The 15240-nt window shown below is 34.2% G+C and overlaps 4 protein-coding genes and 1 long non-coding RNA gene across 8 annotated transcripts; 3 read left to right on the top strand and 2 right to left on the bottom strand.

Moving 5' to 3' along the window:
- The first annotated feature begins 249 nt into the window (after positions 1-249).
- Positions 250-1685, top strand: LOC104722101 (cytochrome c oxidase subunit 6b-3). Its single transcript, XM_010440207.2, has 4 exons — positions 250-368; positions 1073-1161; positions 1258-1339; positions 1441-1685. The coding sequence occupies exons 1-4, from the start codon at positions 357-359 to the stop codon at positions 1492-1494; spliced, it is 237 nt and encodes a 78-aa protein (XP_010438509.1). The 5' UTR covers positions 250-356; the 3' UTR covers positions 1495-1685.
- A 382-nt stretch (positions 1686-2067) lies between these two features.
- LOC104722103 (tetraspanin-7) lies at positions 2068-3581 on the top strand. Its single transcript, XM_010440208.3, has 2 exons — positions 2068-2742; positions 3050-3581. Exons 1-2 carry the CDS (start codon positions 2236-2238, stop codon positions 3332-3334), a joined length of 792 nt encoding a protein of 263 aa, XP_010438510.1. The 5' UTR covers positions 2068-2235; the 3' UTR covers positions 3335-3581.
- On the bottom strand, positions 3274-6155 carry LOC104722102 (WAT1-related protein At4g28040-like). Of its 3 annotated transcripts, none has more exons than XM_087472208.1 (6): positions 5311-6155; positions 5196-5227; positions 4906-5101; positions 4617-4801; positions 4012-4527; positions 3274-3931 (listed from the first exon to the last, which is right to left on the bottom strand). In XM_087472208.1, exons 3-6 carry the CDS (start codon positions 5068-5070, stop codon positions 3736-3738), a joined length of 1062 nt encoding a protein of 353 aa, XP_087328334.1. In that variant the 5' UTR covers positions 5071-5101; positions 5196-5227; positions 5311-6155; the 3' UTR covers positions 3274-3735. The 3 variants fall into 3 exon arrangements, with proteins under 3 accessions (XP_087328334.1, XP_087328335.1, XP_019088533.2); XM_087472209.1 differs by having other exon boundaries at positions 4906-5098; positions 5311-5727; XM_019232988.2 differs by having other exon boundaries at positions 4906-5227; positions 5311-5727.
- Positions 6156-6768: 613 nt separating this feature from the next.
- Positions 6769-8583, top strand: LOC147933689 (uncharacterized). Its single transcript, XR_015571278.1, has 3 exons — positions 6769-6918; positions 7448-7578; positions 7679-8583. It is a non-coding gene; the product is annotated as an uncharacterized LOC147933689 (long non-coding RNA).
- LOC104722106 (WAT1-related protein At4g28040) lies at positions 7229-9307 on the bottom strand. 2 transcript variants are annotated; one of them, XM_087472210.1, is made up of 5 exons: positions 8889-9307; positions 8602-8787; positions 7990-8508; positions 7718-7909; positions 7229-7560 (listed from the first exon to the last, which is right to left on the bottom strand). In XM_087472210.1, the coding sequence occupies exons 1-5, from the start codon at positions 9065-9067 to the stop codon at positions 7374-7376; spliced, it is 1263 nt and encodes a 420-aa protein (XP_087328336.1). In that variant the 5' UTR covers positions 9068-9307; the 3' UTR covers positions 7229-7373. The 2 variants fall into 2 exon arrangements, with proteins under 2 accessions (XP_087328336.1, XP_087328337.1); XM_087472211.1 differs by having other exon boundaries at positions 7485-7909.
- Positions 9308-15240: the final 5933 nt, after the last annotated feature.

Genomic DNA, 15240 nt, shown 5'->3' on the forward strand with positions numbered 1-15240 from the left:
GAATGACGGATCCAACGAAGAAGAAGAAGAAGAGTCGCAGCGATGCACCTCCCTCACTACTCACCTTCTCGAGCTTTTGATTCTCTCAAGTCTGAAGTGAAAGATTCAACAGCAACAACGTGACCAGACTAAACCGAATCATGACTTCCACTTAAACCGATTTTAGCCATCGAACCGGTCTGAATTAATTAGTGATTTTTTTTTGAGGCCCAACAAGGAAAGCGGCCTCATTGGCTTTTTCTAGTCGTCGTCACCGGAAAAAATGTTTGGCAATTTGCAAATTTTCCATCTTCGACTGCTGCGCTGCGTCTGCTCTTTCTTCTCCAACCCAAACCTTATTCTTTTCGAAGCAAGCCATGGAGGACGAGGTGAAATTTTCAGATTTTCTTATTTATGTTATATAAAATACGATTTAGCTCTGCTTGTAATTGAAGAATCGGGAATTTTTTGTTTTGAAAATTTCGACCTTCATTTGAGATCTGATTGATCACTTCTTGTGCTTACATTAATTTTAATATCCATTAGATTCGTTTGTGTACGGATTCGATTTGATGCAAAATTCGATTTTATTTCACTCTATACACTCCCATTTCTTCTTCTATGTGTATGATCTGGTAGAGAACAACCCTGAGGTATTTTTTCCCCCCCCTAAATTGACTCATTGGATAGAGAAGAAATACATCTGATTGCATTGGAATTGTATAAAAATGGATGAAGATCTTTTGCTAAATCGTTTCCTTCAAACGCATGGTTTTGTTGCTTGTGTGGTTTGTTTTTACACTATGGTAGAGTTAGATTAATAATTGAAAGGGAAAAGAAGATGAAGCTAGAAGCTAGAAGCTAGATTTTTTTTTGATTGCAATGGACTTCTTGTGTAATATAACTTTTTTGTCAAACCAGGCTAGATTTTGTTGCTTTGCTTCAATATCGTAAGAGAGTAGATTAGGATTTGAAAGAGAGAAGAAAAGTATTATGAATCTTTGAATTCTAAAAGACATTTTTGTAATAGTTGGTTTCTTTTGTGATCTTTGGTGTCTGAGCTGTTTTTGTGTGTTTTCTTCTATTGCATTAGATTGAATTGAAAACTGCTCCTGCTGATTTCCGGTTCCCCACAACGAACCAAACAAGGCACTGCTTCACCCGTTACATTGAGTTTCACAGGTACTCTTGTCTTAATGCTACATTTGAGTTTTGCAATCGTAGTGACTCTCTTCAACACAATTCCAATCTCAACAACAAAATTTTATTTATCTATAGGTGCACAACTGCAAAGGGTGAGGACTCCAACGAATGCGAGAGGTTCGCCAAGTATTACCGCGCTCTCTGCCCTGGAGAATGGGTTTGTACTTTTAATTTTCTTCCTTCCACTTCGTATGCTATGACCTGTCATCTTTTCTCTACACACATTCTTGACAATGTCATTATATTATATCCTCGCAGGTTGACAAATGGAATGAGCAGAGGGAGACCGGAACTTTCCCTGGCCCTCTCTGATTCCTGCAAAATAACCTCTCTTTTCATCATTTTTATTAAGTTTGTGTGACCAAAAAAAGGTCGTGTGGATGGATGAATGATCATGTAATCTTTTCTTTTGTTAAGCGTTTTCGTTTGGATGACGATGATCAAATAAATTGCAAGACATTCTTTGTGATTCATAATGTCACCATTTTTAACTCTCGAGACAATTTTTTTGCTTTATCCAACAATTTAGAGGGTTTAAACAATAAATAACAAAAAAAAAAAAGTAGAACTGTTCAAATTCGAAAAAATAATAAGATAATAATTCTTTTAAAAATCTTTTATAAAGATAAGATTTTATCAATAATATGAATTAATAATTATATAAAATTATCAAAAAATATATATATATATATATACATACTAATTTTTGTTAGAGTTTATTTCTAATATTTTTCTTATATAAAAAACTTTAAGTATTTTTTTAAAAATATGATAATTATTATTTGCATTAGTTATATTAATTCAATCTTATTTTTGAAATTAATAAATTTTTATAGTCTCTAGAGGTTTTACTATTAACTTTTTAACTTGTCTAGCTGTCGTAACACTGTGAATCGTTTGATTCACTTAACAGATTTCGTAACGGATAAAAACTCCCATTTTCTTCTTCATAAGATCTGAATTGAGCGATTAAAAGTACCCTTTTTAATTTGTAAAAGAAGCTAAAAAGCAAATTAAAAAAAAAAAAAAAAAAAAAAAAAAAAAGCCATCATCATGGTTCAGTGTAGCAACAACCTCCTCGGAATTCTCAATTTCTTCACCTTCCTCCTCTCAATCCCAATCCTCTCAGCCGGGATCTGGCTAGGCAAAAATGCAGCAACAGAGTGCGAACGTTTCCTCGACAAACCAATCGTCGTCCTCGGAGTCTTCCTCATGTTCGTCTCCATCGCCGGTCTCGTCGGCGCTTGTTGCCGTGTCTCTTGCCTCCTCTGGCTTTACCTTTTCGCTATGTTCCTCCTGATTCTCCTAGGGTTCTGTTTCACGATCTTCGCGTTCGCCGTCACTAACCGCGGAGCCGGCGAGGTTATATCCGATCGTGGTTATAGAGAGTATCGCGTCGGAGATTACTCGAATTGGCTGCAGAAACGTGTTAATAATGCTAAGAATTGGGAACGGATCAGGAGCTGTTTGATGTATTCAGACGTTTGCGCCACTTACCGTACTCGTTATTCTACCATTAACGTTGAAGACTTCTACAAGTCTCATCTCAATGCTCTTCAGGTCACAGATTCTTAATTCCAGATTCTGATTTCGTTTTATCTACAATTCAGAATTAGAGATCTGGATTGTAAAGTGTTTTTCTATTTTGAGATTCACTTTTGCTTTTTCTCCTCAAAAAGTGTTTTTGCTTTGTGAGATCAAAAAGCTAAAAAGATTTAGTCTTTTAGAGATTTCCTTTTCATCTATCTAACATAGGAACATTTTGGTTACAATTGGTTGCATCTTGTTATGTGACATGATTGAAAGCTATGTTCTTGTGTTGGATTTTTTGTACCTAATGATAAATTCTGGCTTTTTACTTGTGTAGTCTGGTTGCTGTAAGCCGTCGAACGACTGTAACTTTACGTATGTGAATCCGACTACTTGGACAAAGACCCCAGCTCCATACACAAACGAGGACTGTAACGTCTGGGACAACAAACCGGGAACTCTATGCTATGACTGTCAAGCCTGCAAGGCTGGTTTGCTCGACAACATCAAGACCTCGTGGAAAAAAGTGGCTCAGATCAACATTGTTTTTCTCATATTCCTCATTATTGTTTACTCCGTTGGTTGTTGTGCGTTCAGGAACAACAGGAAACGTAGCTGGTAATTAGATCTTTATGCGTTGAAATAGTAGAGCTCCAAACCGAGATTGAGAACAATGAAAGATATCTTAAGTGCTATTCATCTCACCGTCAAGTAAGTTACTGCAGCCTTAAGACAGCTCGTTCATGGCTTGTTTTGTGTGTGTGTGTGTGTGTGTGTAAGATTGCACTTGCTTTTCAATGTAATTTCTTCTCTTGAATTTGCAACATATGACTAAATGAATTACAAAATCACCTTGCTTTGTGCTTCTATTTTCCTAATGTTTTGTGCATGGAGTAGCTTCTACATCTGTTGGGACAAGTGAGATTTGTAAACGAAGTTCCATTTCTTTTCTTTTTTTATCACTGCCATATTCTAAATTGCCCATTGTTAAAGCAATCTCTTTACGCTGACTTCGTATACAACTCACATGAGAAGAGGTTCTAAGAGCTCTGAACTACGGAAGGCCTTATCACCAATCACAATGGAAGCAATGTCAGCTTGGGAGGAAGTGGTGTGTCCATCTTCCAATTTTAGGCCTATGGATTCTTCTTCATAGTCTTCGGATTTTCCCCAGAGAACAATGTAGAGACCAATGAAGATAGCCAAAGCGCCTAGCAAGCTGAAGATAAGAGCAAAACAGATTAAGAAAATGTGAATTGAGCTTCAGAACGAAAACAAGACACTAAGAAAATGGCATACCTCTCGAGGTAAGTCTGTTCTTGTAAATACAAAGAGCCGAAGATTTTGGTGATGATTGCTGCAAGAGGGTTGAAGAGGGCAGAGAAAAGAGGTCCTTCCTGTGTCACGACCCAAGCTTGTAGAAAGAACATTGTCGCCAATTGGATGCCAGAGTATATACAACAGGAGAGCTTCAAAAAGGAATGAAGCTTCCATGGTGATAAATGAGTGTTGCCTAAGGCGAGAGCCACTAGGAAAGAGGATATGGTAGCCAGGAGACATATGCAGGAGCAAGTGTACAAGTGATCAGGACAGTGAGAGGCAATAGGGATCTGAAAGACCAACCAAAGGGACCATGCCAACATATTAATGACAAGCAATATGCAGCCGAGTAACCAAGTGGTGCTGTCTTGGTTGAGCAGGGCGTTGAGCAATTTTGGACCTCTTAGAAAAGTCATTGTCATGGCTCCTCCCACACACACACCTGTTCCTATTACTTTTGCAACACTTTTCATACTACTCTTAATACTCTCGTATCTTGAAACAAACATCCAATATCGATAATTAGTCAACCCATCAATATAGAATCTTGAATAATGCCATATGAATGTTGATAACATACATACCCAACAATGACGGATATAATGAAGGTGACGGCAGGAATAAGATTGGTCATGGCACAAGCCATGGATGAAGAAGACAAGTCAAGTCCTTTAAAATAAGCGTTCTGGTTCACAGTCACACCAATAACAGCCGTGAGAGCCACCCACCAACAGCCTCTTGCTCCGAGACAAGGTTTGTTTTCTTTTTCCTATTTAACATTCACATGGAAATGGTTTCCATCATCAATATTTATATTCATGTGGTGATGTAATATGTTTCCATATATATGGATGGATCAAAAACTGAACTTACCAAGCGGAAATAAAAGAGATGGGGCAGATGAAGGCAGTGGCAATGGCTTGACGGTAAGCAACGAAGACGGTGGGAGTGACTCCTTCCGTGAAAGCAGCTTTCGTGAAGAGTGCAACTCCCGCCGACGTAAACTGCAAAAACACTAACGCCAACACAGCCTTGCATTTCGATATCTCCATTGCTCTCTATCTCTCTGCTGTATTATATATATCGTTTATGTGAATACAAAATAATCCACATATGTCGAGTGTGTGTGTGAATAATGTGATAGGAAGGATTAGGAACCTAGCTGGTAGATGCGTGATGAGATTGTAACATTCACCTATATAAGACACTTATTAAATATCAAGAATATGTAAGCTTCTATAGGATGTGAAATTGAAAAAAAAAAAAAAGATTGAATACCTTTATAAATATGGTGGGATGATTGATTAAGAGATAGCTTTTTTATTTTGTAGTCAATTCTTCCATATAAGGATCATACACCAGCGAGAATTGGATTCAGGTATTCACGTTTGAAAGAAACAACAACAACAACAACAACAACAACAACAACAACAACAACAACAACAAAAGAAAATATAATGAGTGATTACGTTTTTGAGGTTCCGCATAATTGTCTCTCCAGCAGAGATTTAACAAATTGTCTTTGGTTATAAATGACGACCTTAGTTTTGAAGGCTGAGATGCCACCACGTTCGGGCATAGCCAAAAGGCCCAAAAGGTTGGTCTGTAATGTATGGTTAAATATTACAGAAAATATATATTTGTATTATATTCTCTCATTGGTTTTTTTTTCATCCATTGAACAGAATATGGAAGGAAAGATTTAATTACTGTTTCAAATAAATCTGTGACAAAAAAGAGGAAAAAGAAAACGCTATATATATCGAAGAGACATAGAAATTCAGATTGACCAATACTTATTGTTTCTCTATGTACTATATGATAATCCACTCTAATTGTAACAATCACAATTGAATACGAATCAACTAAATAAATCATTTTTTCATGAAACTAATGCAAACAAAAAGAGTCGCCACCGAGGACCCCCCATGTGATGCCTTTTATTACGAATTAATTCCAGATTTAATTAAGTACAGGTGTATTATTATATGTCAAAGAGACCAGAAATGTGAAAAGAAATAGAAAATCATATGAGTGAACTGTGAACGTGCCATAGTTTTGTCTAAGTAGCTAGGTTTCTTTCTATATATCATTGCTGAAATGATTTTTATTCTTCTTCCATTGGTTTTTGTGTGGCCCAATCAGAAGTGTATGTATGAGAAGAGATATGAATCATAGGATAAGGACAAAGACTATGACTCGCGACACACATCCTCATTCTAATCCTTCCATAACTATTACTTTATTACATATGACAACAATCTAAATATCTTTCACTACCACATCATCATGATTCATGCATGAACTAGCTCTACTTGCCCGTTTTAGCTAGGTCATCTACATTATACAACTTGAATCCACATTTTCTTATTTTTTTAATTAGTTTTTATTACGTAACGAATACAACTCCAAATTCTTTTTCAATATTCAAAAGTTCAAAACTTCATTTGATATACATTGATGAGGTATTCAATCAATCAAATGCGATAATAACCTATACATTTCGATACGACAATCATTAATTTAATCAAATACGATAAGAACTATAAATTTATGTTTTCTAGAAAAGGAAAGATGATGACGCATATAAATTTTCTATTTATGGAAATAAAAAGTTTGTCTATGTATCCTTTTTGTTTCATGATATTTATTTGGTTTTTTATGTGGCTACCGTATCTTTCGGATAAAAATTGAAAGAAACGTAAACAAATATAATTTTTTTAAGAAAAACTAAATGGGCTTAGATTGGGCCCAAAAAAAAGAACCTCACTCTCGTCCTTCCTCCCGCCGCTTCACACATTTGTGTTCCGGCGATCGATAAGTCGACGTTCGTCGTATCCAAAACGGTGTCAGAAGATGAGCTTTGGGCTGCAGCTTGTCTTCCAAGTCAGTTTCTTCTTTCTATCTCACTCTTTGATATATCTTAATCGGTGAATTAGTTAGTAGTTTAGTACACAACACAATTCTAGGTATTTGTGCTCTGCACTGCATGTAAGGTCTGTCTATTCAATTGCTCATCTCTTGTGTGTTAATTGTGCATCTCGGTAGACTTAGTCTAATATAATATACTTTCTCGTGGGAGTGAGTATTAAGAAGGTTGCTTGCATAAAATGGATTCTGTTTCGTCTGTCGATAAAATTTCTCAGTTCTCTGATGGCATAATAAAAGATAAGAGTTGTGGTAGGGAGTCTTGATCTTAACCAATGCCGTTGGCTTCCTGATGAAATTGCTGGAACAAAACCAGAGGTGTTTGATGTTGAAAAACAATGCTGAACTTATTGGTTACAAACTCATTGAAAAGTCTAAGGAAGTTGGTAGAGAATGGGGTAATTAAGAACGTTTTAATCAAACTCGTTAATTAGACTTGTCCAAATTGGAGTTTTTTCTTTACAAAAAAAGTTGTGGAATGGTTCAGGCATAACGGATATGTTCGTGCATTTAACCGTGGACAATGAAGCAGCGAAGAGGCTATATATGAAAAGTGGGTTCGAGCAAGACACCTCTGAGCCAGCGTGGCAAGCTCGATACCTGAAAGTGGATTATAATGTGAATCTAGCTTTTTTCTTCTTCTTTCTTTTTTTTGAGATTCACTTTGCTTTTTTGCCTCAAAAAGTGTTTTTTTTTTTTTTTTTTTTTTTTTTTATAGATCAAAAAGCTTACTTACACTGACTTCGATAGAACTTACATGAGAAGAGGTTCTAAGAGCTCTGAACTACGGAAGATCTTATCACCAATCACAATGGAAGCAATGTCAGCTTGGGAGGAAGTGGTGTGTCCATCTTCCAATTTTAGGTCTATGTATTCTTCTTCATAGTCTTCGGATTTTCCCCAGAGAACAACGTAGAGACCAAGGATGATAGCCAAAGCGCCTAGCAAGCTGAAGATAAGAGCAAAACAGATTAACATAATGTGAACTGTGCTTCAGAACGAAAAGAGGACAGTAAGAAGATGGCGTACCTCCCGAGGTAAGTCTGTTCTTGTAAATACAAAGCCCCGAAGAAAGTGGTGATGATTGCTGAAAGAGGGTTGAATAGGGCAGAGAACAGAGGTCCTTTCTGTGACACGACCCAAGCTTGTAGAAAGAAAGTTATCGCCAATTGGATGCCAGAGTATATGCAACAGGAGAGCTTCAAAGAGGAATCAAGCTTCCATGGTGATAAATGAGTGTTTCCTAAGGCGAGAGCCACTAGGAAAGAGGATACGGTAGCAATGAAACATATCCAGGAGCAAGTGTACAAGTGATCAGGACAGTGAGAGGCAATAGGGATCTGAAAGATCAACCATAGGGACCAAGCGAATGTACTAATGACAAGAAATATGCAGCCGAGTAACCAAGTGGTGCTGTCTTGGTTGAGCAGAGCGTTGAGCAATTTGGGACCTCTGAGAAAAGTCATTGTCATGGCTCCTCCCACACACACACCTGTTCCTATCACTTTTGCAACACTTTTCATACTACTCCTCTTAATACTCTCGTATCTTGAAACAAACATCCAATATCGATAATTAATTACTCAACCCATCAATATAGAATCTTGAATAGTGCCATATAAATCTTGATAATATACATACCCAACAATGACGGATATAATGAAGGTGACGGCAGGAATAAGATTGGTCATGGTACAAGCCAATGATGAAGAAGACAAGTCAAGCCCTTTGAAATAAGCGTTCTGGTTCACAGTCACACCAATAACAGCCGTGAGAGCCACCCACCAATAGCCTCTTACTCCGAGACAAGGTTTGTTTTCTTTTTTCCTATTTACCATTCACATGGAAATGGTTTTCATCAATATTATTATATATTCATGTGGTGATGTAATATATTTCAAAAAAAATGGATCAAAAACTGAATTTACCAAGCGGAAAAGAAAGAGATGGGGCAGATGAAGACAGTGGCGATGGCTTGACGGTAAACAACGAAGACGGTGGGAGTGAGTCCTTCCGTGAAAGCAGCTTTCGTGAAGAGTGCAACTCCCGCCGACGTGAACTGCAAAAACACTAACGCCAACACAGCCTTGTATTTCGATATCTCCATCGTTCTCTCTCTCTCTCTCTCTCTCTCTCTCTCTCTCTCTCTCTCTCTCTATCCCTTTAAGAAGGTCAAAAATCACTGAAAACTTAATCTCTCTCAAAGTACGTTTCGGCTGTCTTATTATATACATATTGTTTATGTGAATACAAAATAATCAACATGTGTCAAGCGTGTGTGAATAATGTGATAGGAAGGATTAGGGAACCTAGCTGTTATAGATGCGTAATGAGATTGTGTAAACATATATATATAATAAATAAAGTAGACTACCTCCTAAATTTTTTTTCCATAGTTTGACATATGGTTATTGTAGAGCTGACACCTATTAAAAAAATTATTCACCAACAAATTCTACTTAAACTACCAATAAAACACATTTAGTCAGATAAATATAATTCACACTATAAAACTAATAAAATGATTCCCAATTAAACCACACATAAACACTTCTAATCTTATAGATTTAATTTAACTCATACTTTAATATGAAGCTATAATGAAATTTTAAAAAATCAATTAAACCACAAGTAAAACACATTTAATCATATACATTTAATTCACACTTTAATATTAAAACTAAATTAAAAATAAATTTGCATTAACTATATTTCTCCACTCAATTTTATTCAACACAAAATAAATTAGAATTAACTCTCGTACTTTTAAAACACACTCTTCTATGTAATTTTTAATTAAAGTAATCATCTCTATTCTTTACTTTAGATGTTAGATTATTTCTTACATATTCATGTATATTTATTTGATTATTACAAATATGTAATGTTCTAAGGAAATAAATGTTTGTAATATAGTTATTAAAGAGAATTTGTTAGAAATAACCTTTTTGATATACTCTTTTCAAAAATACCCTTTTACATTTTCATTTTTGCTTTCCTTTAATTTTTAGTGACAATTTTACCCTTACTTAAAAAATATGTTACTCAACAAAAAGAAAAACAAAACCGCCAAAAATTTCCCAACATATTTTCCCGCAAACAAATTTGATAAAAAGTTTCTGAAAAAAAAATTCGACAAAAATTTTACTGCCAAAAAAATTTACAATTCTTTTACAAGGTTTTAAACAATTTAAAAATATTGGCGGGAAAATTTCAACAATTTAAACAATTTGGCAGGGAAATTTCAAAAAATTTTGCGGGAAAATCCAATTTCGTAGTTTTGGCGAGAAAATTTTATGATTTTTGACGGGAATTTTTTTGGTTTTGGCGAATTTTTTTCGATTTTTGGTGACTGTACATTCTTGTTGTCAGTCCAAAAAAGGGTAATTTGGTCATTTTGTACATAAAGAGGGATAGTTTTGAAAATGGTCAACATGAAAAAATATTTTTGAAAAGTAGTTTGGAAATGTTCCATTATTAAATAGCAAATTAATTTTTTTTTTACTTTTTCGACCACCAACAAAATTGTAATACATTTTTTTTAGAATATTTATCATTATATTTAGTTTCTATTTAAACATATAATTACATGAAAAATCATTCCTATTTATTTATTTAATTCAAATATGTACTTTCAAAGGATTTCTCTATATAAAAACAATATGATATTCTATTTTCTATCTAGTTTACTACATGGATGAAACAATTATTAAAAAATTTAGCAATATAAATTAAAATAAAGGAAATATAAAAAGACTAAAAATAAAATTAATCTTTGGGAATCATACTTTAAAGTTTAGCTTGCACTTCACATGTTTTTATAGAGAATAATTTCGTTTTTATCATTAAATACTTTAGGTTATGTGTTAGTTTATAACTTTATATGAACAACTTAGATTAAATATTTGAATATCGTAGTTAGTCTTCATTTTTACCATTATTTTTTTACCTCAACTCCTCAAAAATATTAATGAAAATTATCATCAAAGTTGAACAATAATTAAAAAAAATCAAGAGATATGTATGTGCGATTATATTTAAATTAGTTATATATTATGAAATTGTATGATTTTTTGAAAATATATAAATTTTTAATGATATTTAGATTTAGATTTTTTTTGATGAGTACTAAATAAAATTAAATTAATTTACGTAATTTACTATACATCAATGCTCATATATTACCTAATATATATATATATATATATATATATATTACATAAAATATATTTTTGAATTATATTCTCTCATTGGTTTTTTTTTTCATCCATTGAACAGAATATGGAAGGAAAGATTTAATTACTGTTTCAAATAAATCTTGAACCAAAAAGAGGAAAAAGAAAACGGTATTATAGGAGAAACTTTTAGGTAAGACATATTCAAAGTTGACTAATAACTATTGTTATGATTTCTCTGTATGATAATCCACTCTAATTGTAACAGTAACAAATGAATACGAATCAACTGAATAAAACATTTTTCATGAAACAAACATAGACGCCACCTAGGACCCCCATGTGTCATGTGATGCCTTTTATTACGAATATTTTAGCGCAATAATTCCAAATTTAATTAAATGTACAGGTGTATGCCAACGAGATCAGAATGATGGAAATAGCTAGAAAATCATATGCGTGAACCTGCCATATAGTTTTGTCTATTTGTCTTCTTACTGTATCCACGAGTAATCGCAAGTAGCTAGGTTTCTTTCTATCATTGCTGAAATGATTTTTATATTCTTCTTCCATTGGTTTTTGTGGCCCAATCAGAAGTGAATGCACGAGAAAGAGGATATGATTCATAGGATAAGGACAAAGACTATGACTCACGACACACACATCATCTTCACATCCTCATTCTAATCCTTCCATATCTTCTACGTACTGGCCGGTTCATTCAAGGGAATGACCCGGTGCAACTACAAAAAAAAAGTCTTATTTTTATCAAATTATTGGATAAAAGAAAGTAAAATATGTCAAACAAATAGAAAAAAAAGTAAAATAAATTAAGTTTTGTATTTTATTGGGCTTATTTATTTGTTTATTAAGTTTGAACCTCAAAATTAAACTTAAAATAAATAAATTTGGAGGATTTTTAGGTACAAATTCAGCATAATTAAATATATATATATATATATATATATATAATGTAAAGATCACAAAAATTTGGCCTTAATTTAATGGTCCATGTGCAAATGCATTTCTTGCACATGTGTATCGCCGGGGCTGAACCACATCATCATGTATCATGCATGAACTCTATTTGCCCGTTTTAGCTAGGTCATGCGTACATTACAACTTGAATCCACATTTTCTTAATTTTCTAATTATTTTTTTCTTAGGTGAACGAATACAACTCCAAATTCTTTTCTATATTCAAAACTTCATTTGATATACATTGATGTGGTATACAATCATTAAATCAAATGCGATAATTAAGAACGTATACATCGATATTAGGTACTACAAAAATCATTAATCAAATGCGATAAGAACAATGTTTTTTTTTTTTTTCTAGAAAAGGAGAGATGATGACACATGTAAAATTTCTATCTATGGAAGTAAAAAGTTTGTCCACGTATCTTTATGTGGCTGCCGTATCTTTCAGATAAAAATTGAAAGAAACGTAAACAAACATTAAGAAGAAAAAAAACATAATGGGCTTAGATTGGGCCCAAAAGGAAAGAAAAGCCCAGATAAGGATGTGATTATTAGAGTATGGACATTGGTGTCCTTCAGATTTTGGTTCCTCAAATACAATAAAATTATTTTCAGAGTTTCTTAAATTTAGTACGAACATTGGTGTTCTTCACAGTTGGTCTTTTAAATAAAATAATAATATTTTAAATTTTAAAAATTAATTATTTAAATAAATATGTAAAAACATAAAATAAAACATATAACATTAACATTAAAAACATAAGAAAATTACAAAGTTAAAAAAAACTTGAAAAGAAAAACAAAACATACAATTAAAACATTAAAAATTAAAAACATAAAACATACAAACATCAAAAATTAAAACAAACATTTTATTCAATTCATACAATTTTTTTAATTAATCTTCATTATCTGGAAGATGTCCAAAGTTAGTCCAAATATGCTCAATCAAATCTTCTTTTAACCGTTCATAGACTTTTTTATCCTGAATTTTTGTAAGACAAGTAATCGTAATGCTCATATTTGAACCCAAACTGGCGGCCCCGACGATATATGTTTGATCCACATCTTCTCTGTGTTAAAATTCATAAACAATGTTTCGGAAACTGTATGTTCCTCGTTCATCCTCGACAATCATATTATGGAGTATTATGCATGCTCTCATAACATTTGCTATTTTGTATTTATCCCATAAATGAAATGGATTTTTAACAACGGCGAATCTAGCTTGCAAGACTCCAAAAAAACTGCTCTGGACGGACCGATTTTTGGGTTCACCCTACCCAAACAACACCAACCACACAAATGCTGCCACGTGTAACAAAAGACAAAGCAAAAACATCCCGTTTGGAGGAACGTTTCTTCTATAATCTTTTTATTTCGAATTAACTTTTTAATTATAATACCGAAGGACGCAGCAAACATACGCTGCTGCACTTGCTCTTAGTCCCCAGAACAAAAAAAACGTCTTGCCGCTTCACACATTTTTGCTCTGGCGATCGATAAGTGGACGTTCGTCGTATCCGAAACGGTGTCAGAAGATGAGCTCTGGGCTGCAGCTTGTCTTCGCGTACGGACCTTCAACGAGCTCAATCCTTCTGCTTACAATATCCAAGTTAGTTTCTTCTTTCATTTTCACTCTTTGAGATCAACTTAATCGGTGAATTAATTAGTATTAGTACACAATTCTAGGAATTTGGGAATCATGAATTCAACTCCCTGAATTGTGAGTTGTTCATATCGAAGTAGTATATGAAATTATAATTGATGCTGGAGGTGTGAGTATAGTCTATTGAAGATGTTCTGATGCGGTGGGGTAGAAAACATTTGTTATTGTGTGATATGGTTTTGAGTGTTTCTTTGGTTTGAAGTGTTAAGGCTTATTGGCTTTTATATTTGTGTACTCATGCTGATGCTACATTTTGCTGTTCAAGTTTCATTAGTATCACAAAAGATACTTGGCAGAGCGTGAGTTCGAGGCGCTCAAGGAGAGGACTTCAGGAAAGAGGGAAGGGTTTGTGCTCTTCCATTGTCGCTACTATCAAACTCTTTTTATGCTCTGCATGTAAGGTCTGTCTGTTCAATTTGTTCATCTCGTGTGTTAACTGTGCATCTCAGTAGAGTTAGTGTAATATACTTCTCGTGGGAGTGAGTATTAAGAAGGTTGCTTGCATAAAATGGATTTCTGTTTTATATGTGATAGAGTTTCTAACTAGTAAACTCCATGAATATTAGCTTAACCTTATGAACTTTAATTTAATCTCCATTAATGAACCACTGTTTGATTACAAAGCTCAATATCCCTTAATAAAAAACTCTTTGATTACAAAGTGATAGATTTAACAAGTGAAAGATGAAGTCAGATCCTCAGCATACCTTCGGATCTTCCTTCCCCATACGTTAGTCTCATAGCGACTAATCCCTCACAACATTCATCATACCTCTTTGTGATGCTTCCTTTCTTTATTTATACACACTCTTTAACTTCTGCTCCAAGCTCAACCTAATCTCTCTCACGTGCAAAGTCGGCCATTTCTTCAGTCAAGTAGCCAGGTGCTCCTTCGCACGTGCTGATCTCTGATATTTCTTCACTCATTAATCCACTTGATCCTTAACACGTGCTTATCAATATGCTTCATCTGTTTCTCTGTCGATAAAATTTCTCAGTTCTCTGATGGCATAGAAGATAGAGTAGTGGTGGCCGGTGGGGTGTCTTGATCTTAACCTATAGCGTTGGCGTCCTGATGAAATTGCTGGAACTAAACCAGAGGTGTTTGAATGCTGAACTTTATCTGATATTGGACAAATTGAGAAGCTTAAGAGTCTTTTAGGTGTTATAGGGGATTGGTTTGGATTTTTCGAGAGCATACTTAAGCAACGTCTGTGTTGCGAAAGAGCTGCAACGCAATGGAGTTGGTTACAAACTCATTGAAAAGTCTAAGGTAAGTTGGTAGAGAATGGGATAATTTAAGAACGTTTTAATCAAACTCGTTAGACTTGTGCAAATTGGAGTTTAATTAAAAAAAAAAGAGTTGTGGAATGGATCAGGCATAACAGATATGTACGTGCATGGAACCGTGGACGATGAAGCAGCGAAGAGGCTATATATGAAAAGTGGATT

The sequence above is a fragment of the Camelina sativa genome, chromosome 11 (genome assembly GCF_030686135.1).
Source record: "Camelina sativa cultivar CO46 ecotype springtype chromosome 11, ASM3068613v1".
NCBI lineage: Eukaryota > Viridiplantae > Streptophyta > Magnoliopsida > Brassicales > Brassicaceae > Camelina > Camelina sativa.

Excerpts from the sequence above, each read along its gene's own strand:
- LOC104722106 (XM_087472210.1), bottom strand. The coding sequence starts at position 9,067 with ATGGAGATATCGAAATACAAGGCTGTGTTGGCGTTAGTGTTTTTGCAG. Across the intron at positions 8,788-8,888 it reads ATCTCTTTCTTTTCCGCTTG|GAAAAAAGAAAACAAACCTT; the intron begins GTAAATTCAGTT and ends AATGGTAAATAG. Across the intron at positions 7,561-7,717 it reads CTCTTAGAACCTCTTCTCAT|GTATCGAGCTTGCCACGCTG; the intron begins GTAAGTTCTATC and ends ATCCACTTTCAG.
- LOC104722102 (XM_087472208.1), bottom strand. The coding sequence starts at position 5,070 with ATGCAAGGCTGTGTTGGCGTTAGTGTTTTTGCAGTTTACGTCGGCGGG. Across the intron at positions 4,802-4,905 it reads ATCTCTTTTATTTCCGCTTG|GAAAAAGAAAACAAACCTTG; the intron begins GTAAGTTCAGTT and ends AATGTTAAATAG. Across the intron at positions 3,932-4,011 it reads GAACAGACTTACCTCGAGAG|CTTGCTAGGCGCTTTGGCTA; the intron begins GTATGCCATTTT and ends TCTTATCTTCAG.
- LOC104722101 (XM_010440207.2), top strand. Across the intron at positions 1,162-1,257 it reads CGTTACATTGAGTTTCACAG|GTGCACAACTGCAAAGGGTG; the intron begins GTACTCTTGTCT and ends ATTTATCTATAG. Across the intron at positions 1,340-1,440 it reads CTCTCTGCCCTGGAGAATGG|GTTGACAAATGGAATGAGCA; the intron begins GTTTGTACTTTT and ends ATATCCTCGCAG.
- LOC104722103 (XM_010440208.3), top strand. The coding sequence starts at position 2,236 with ATGGTTCAGTGTAGCAACAACCTCCTCGGAATTCTCAATTTCTTCACC. Across the intron at positions 2,743-3,049 it reads CTCATCTCAATGCTCTTCAG|TCTGGTTGCTGTAAGCCGTC; the intron begins GTCACAGATTCT and ends TTACTTGTGTAG.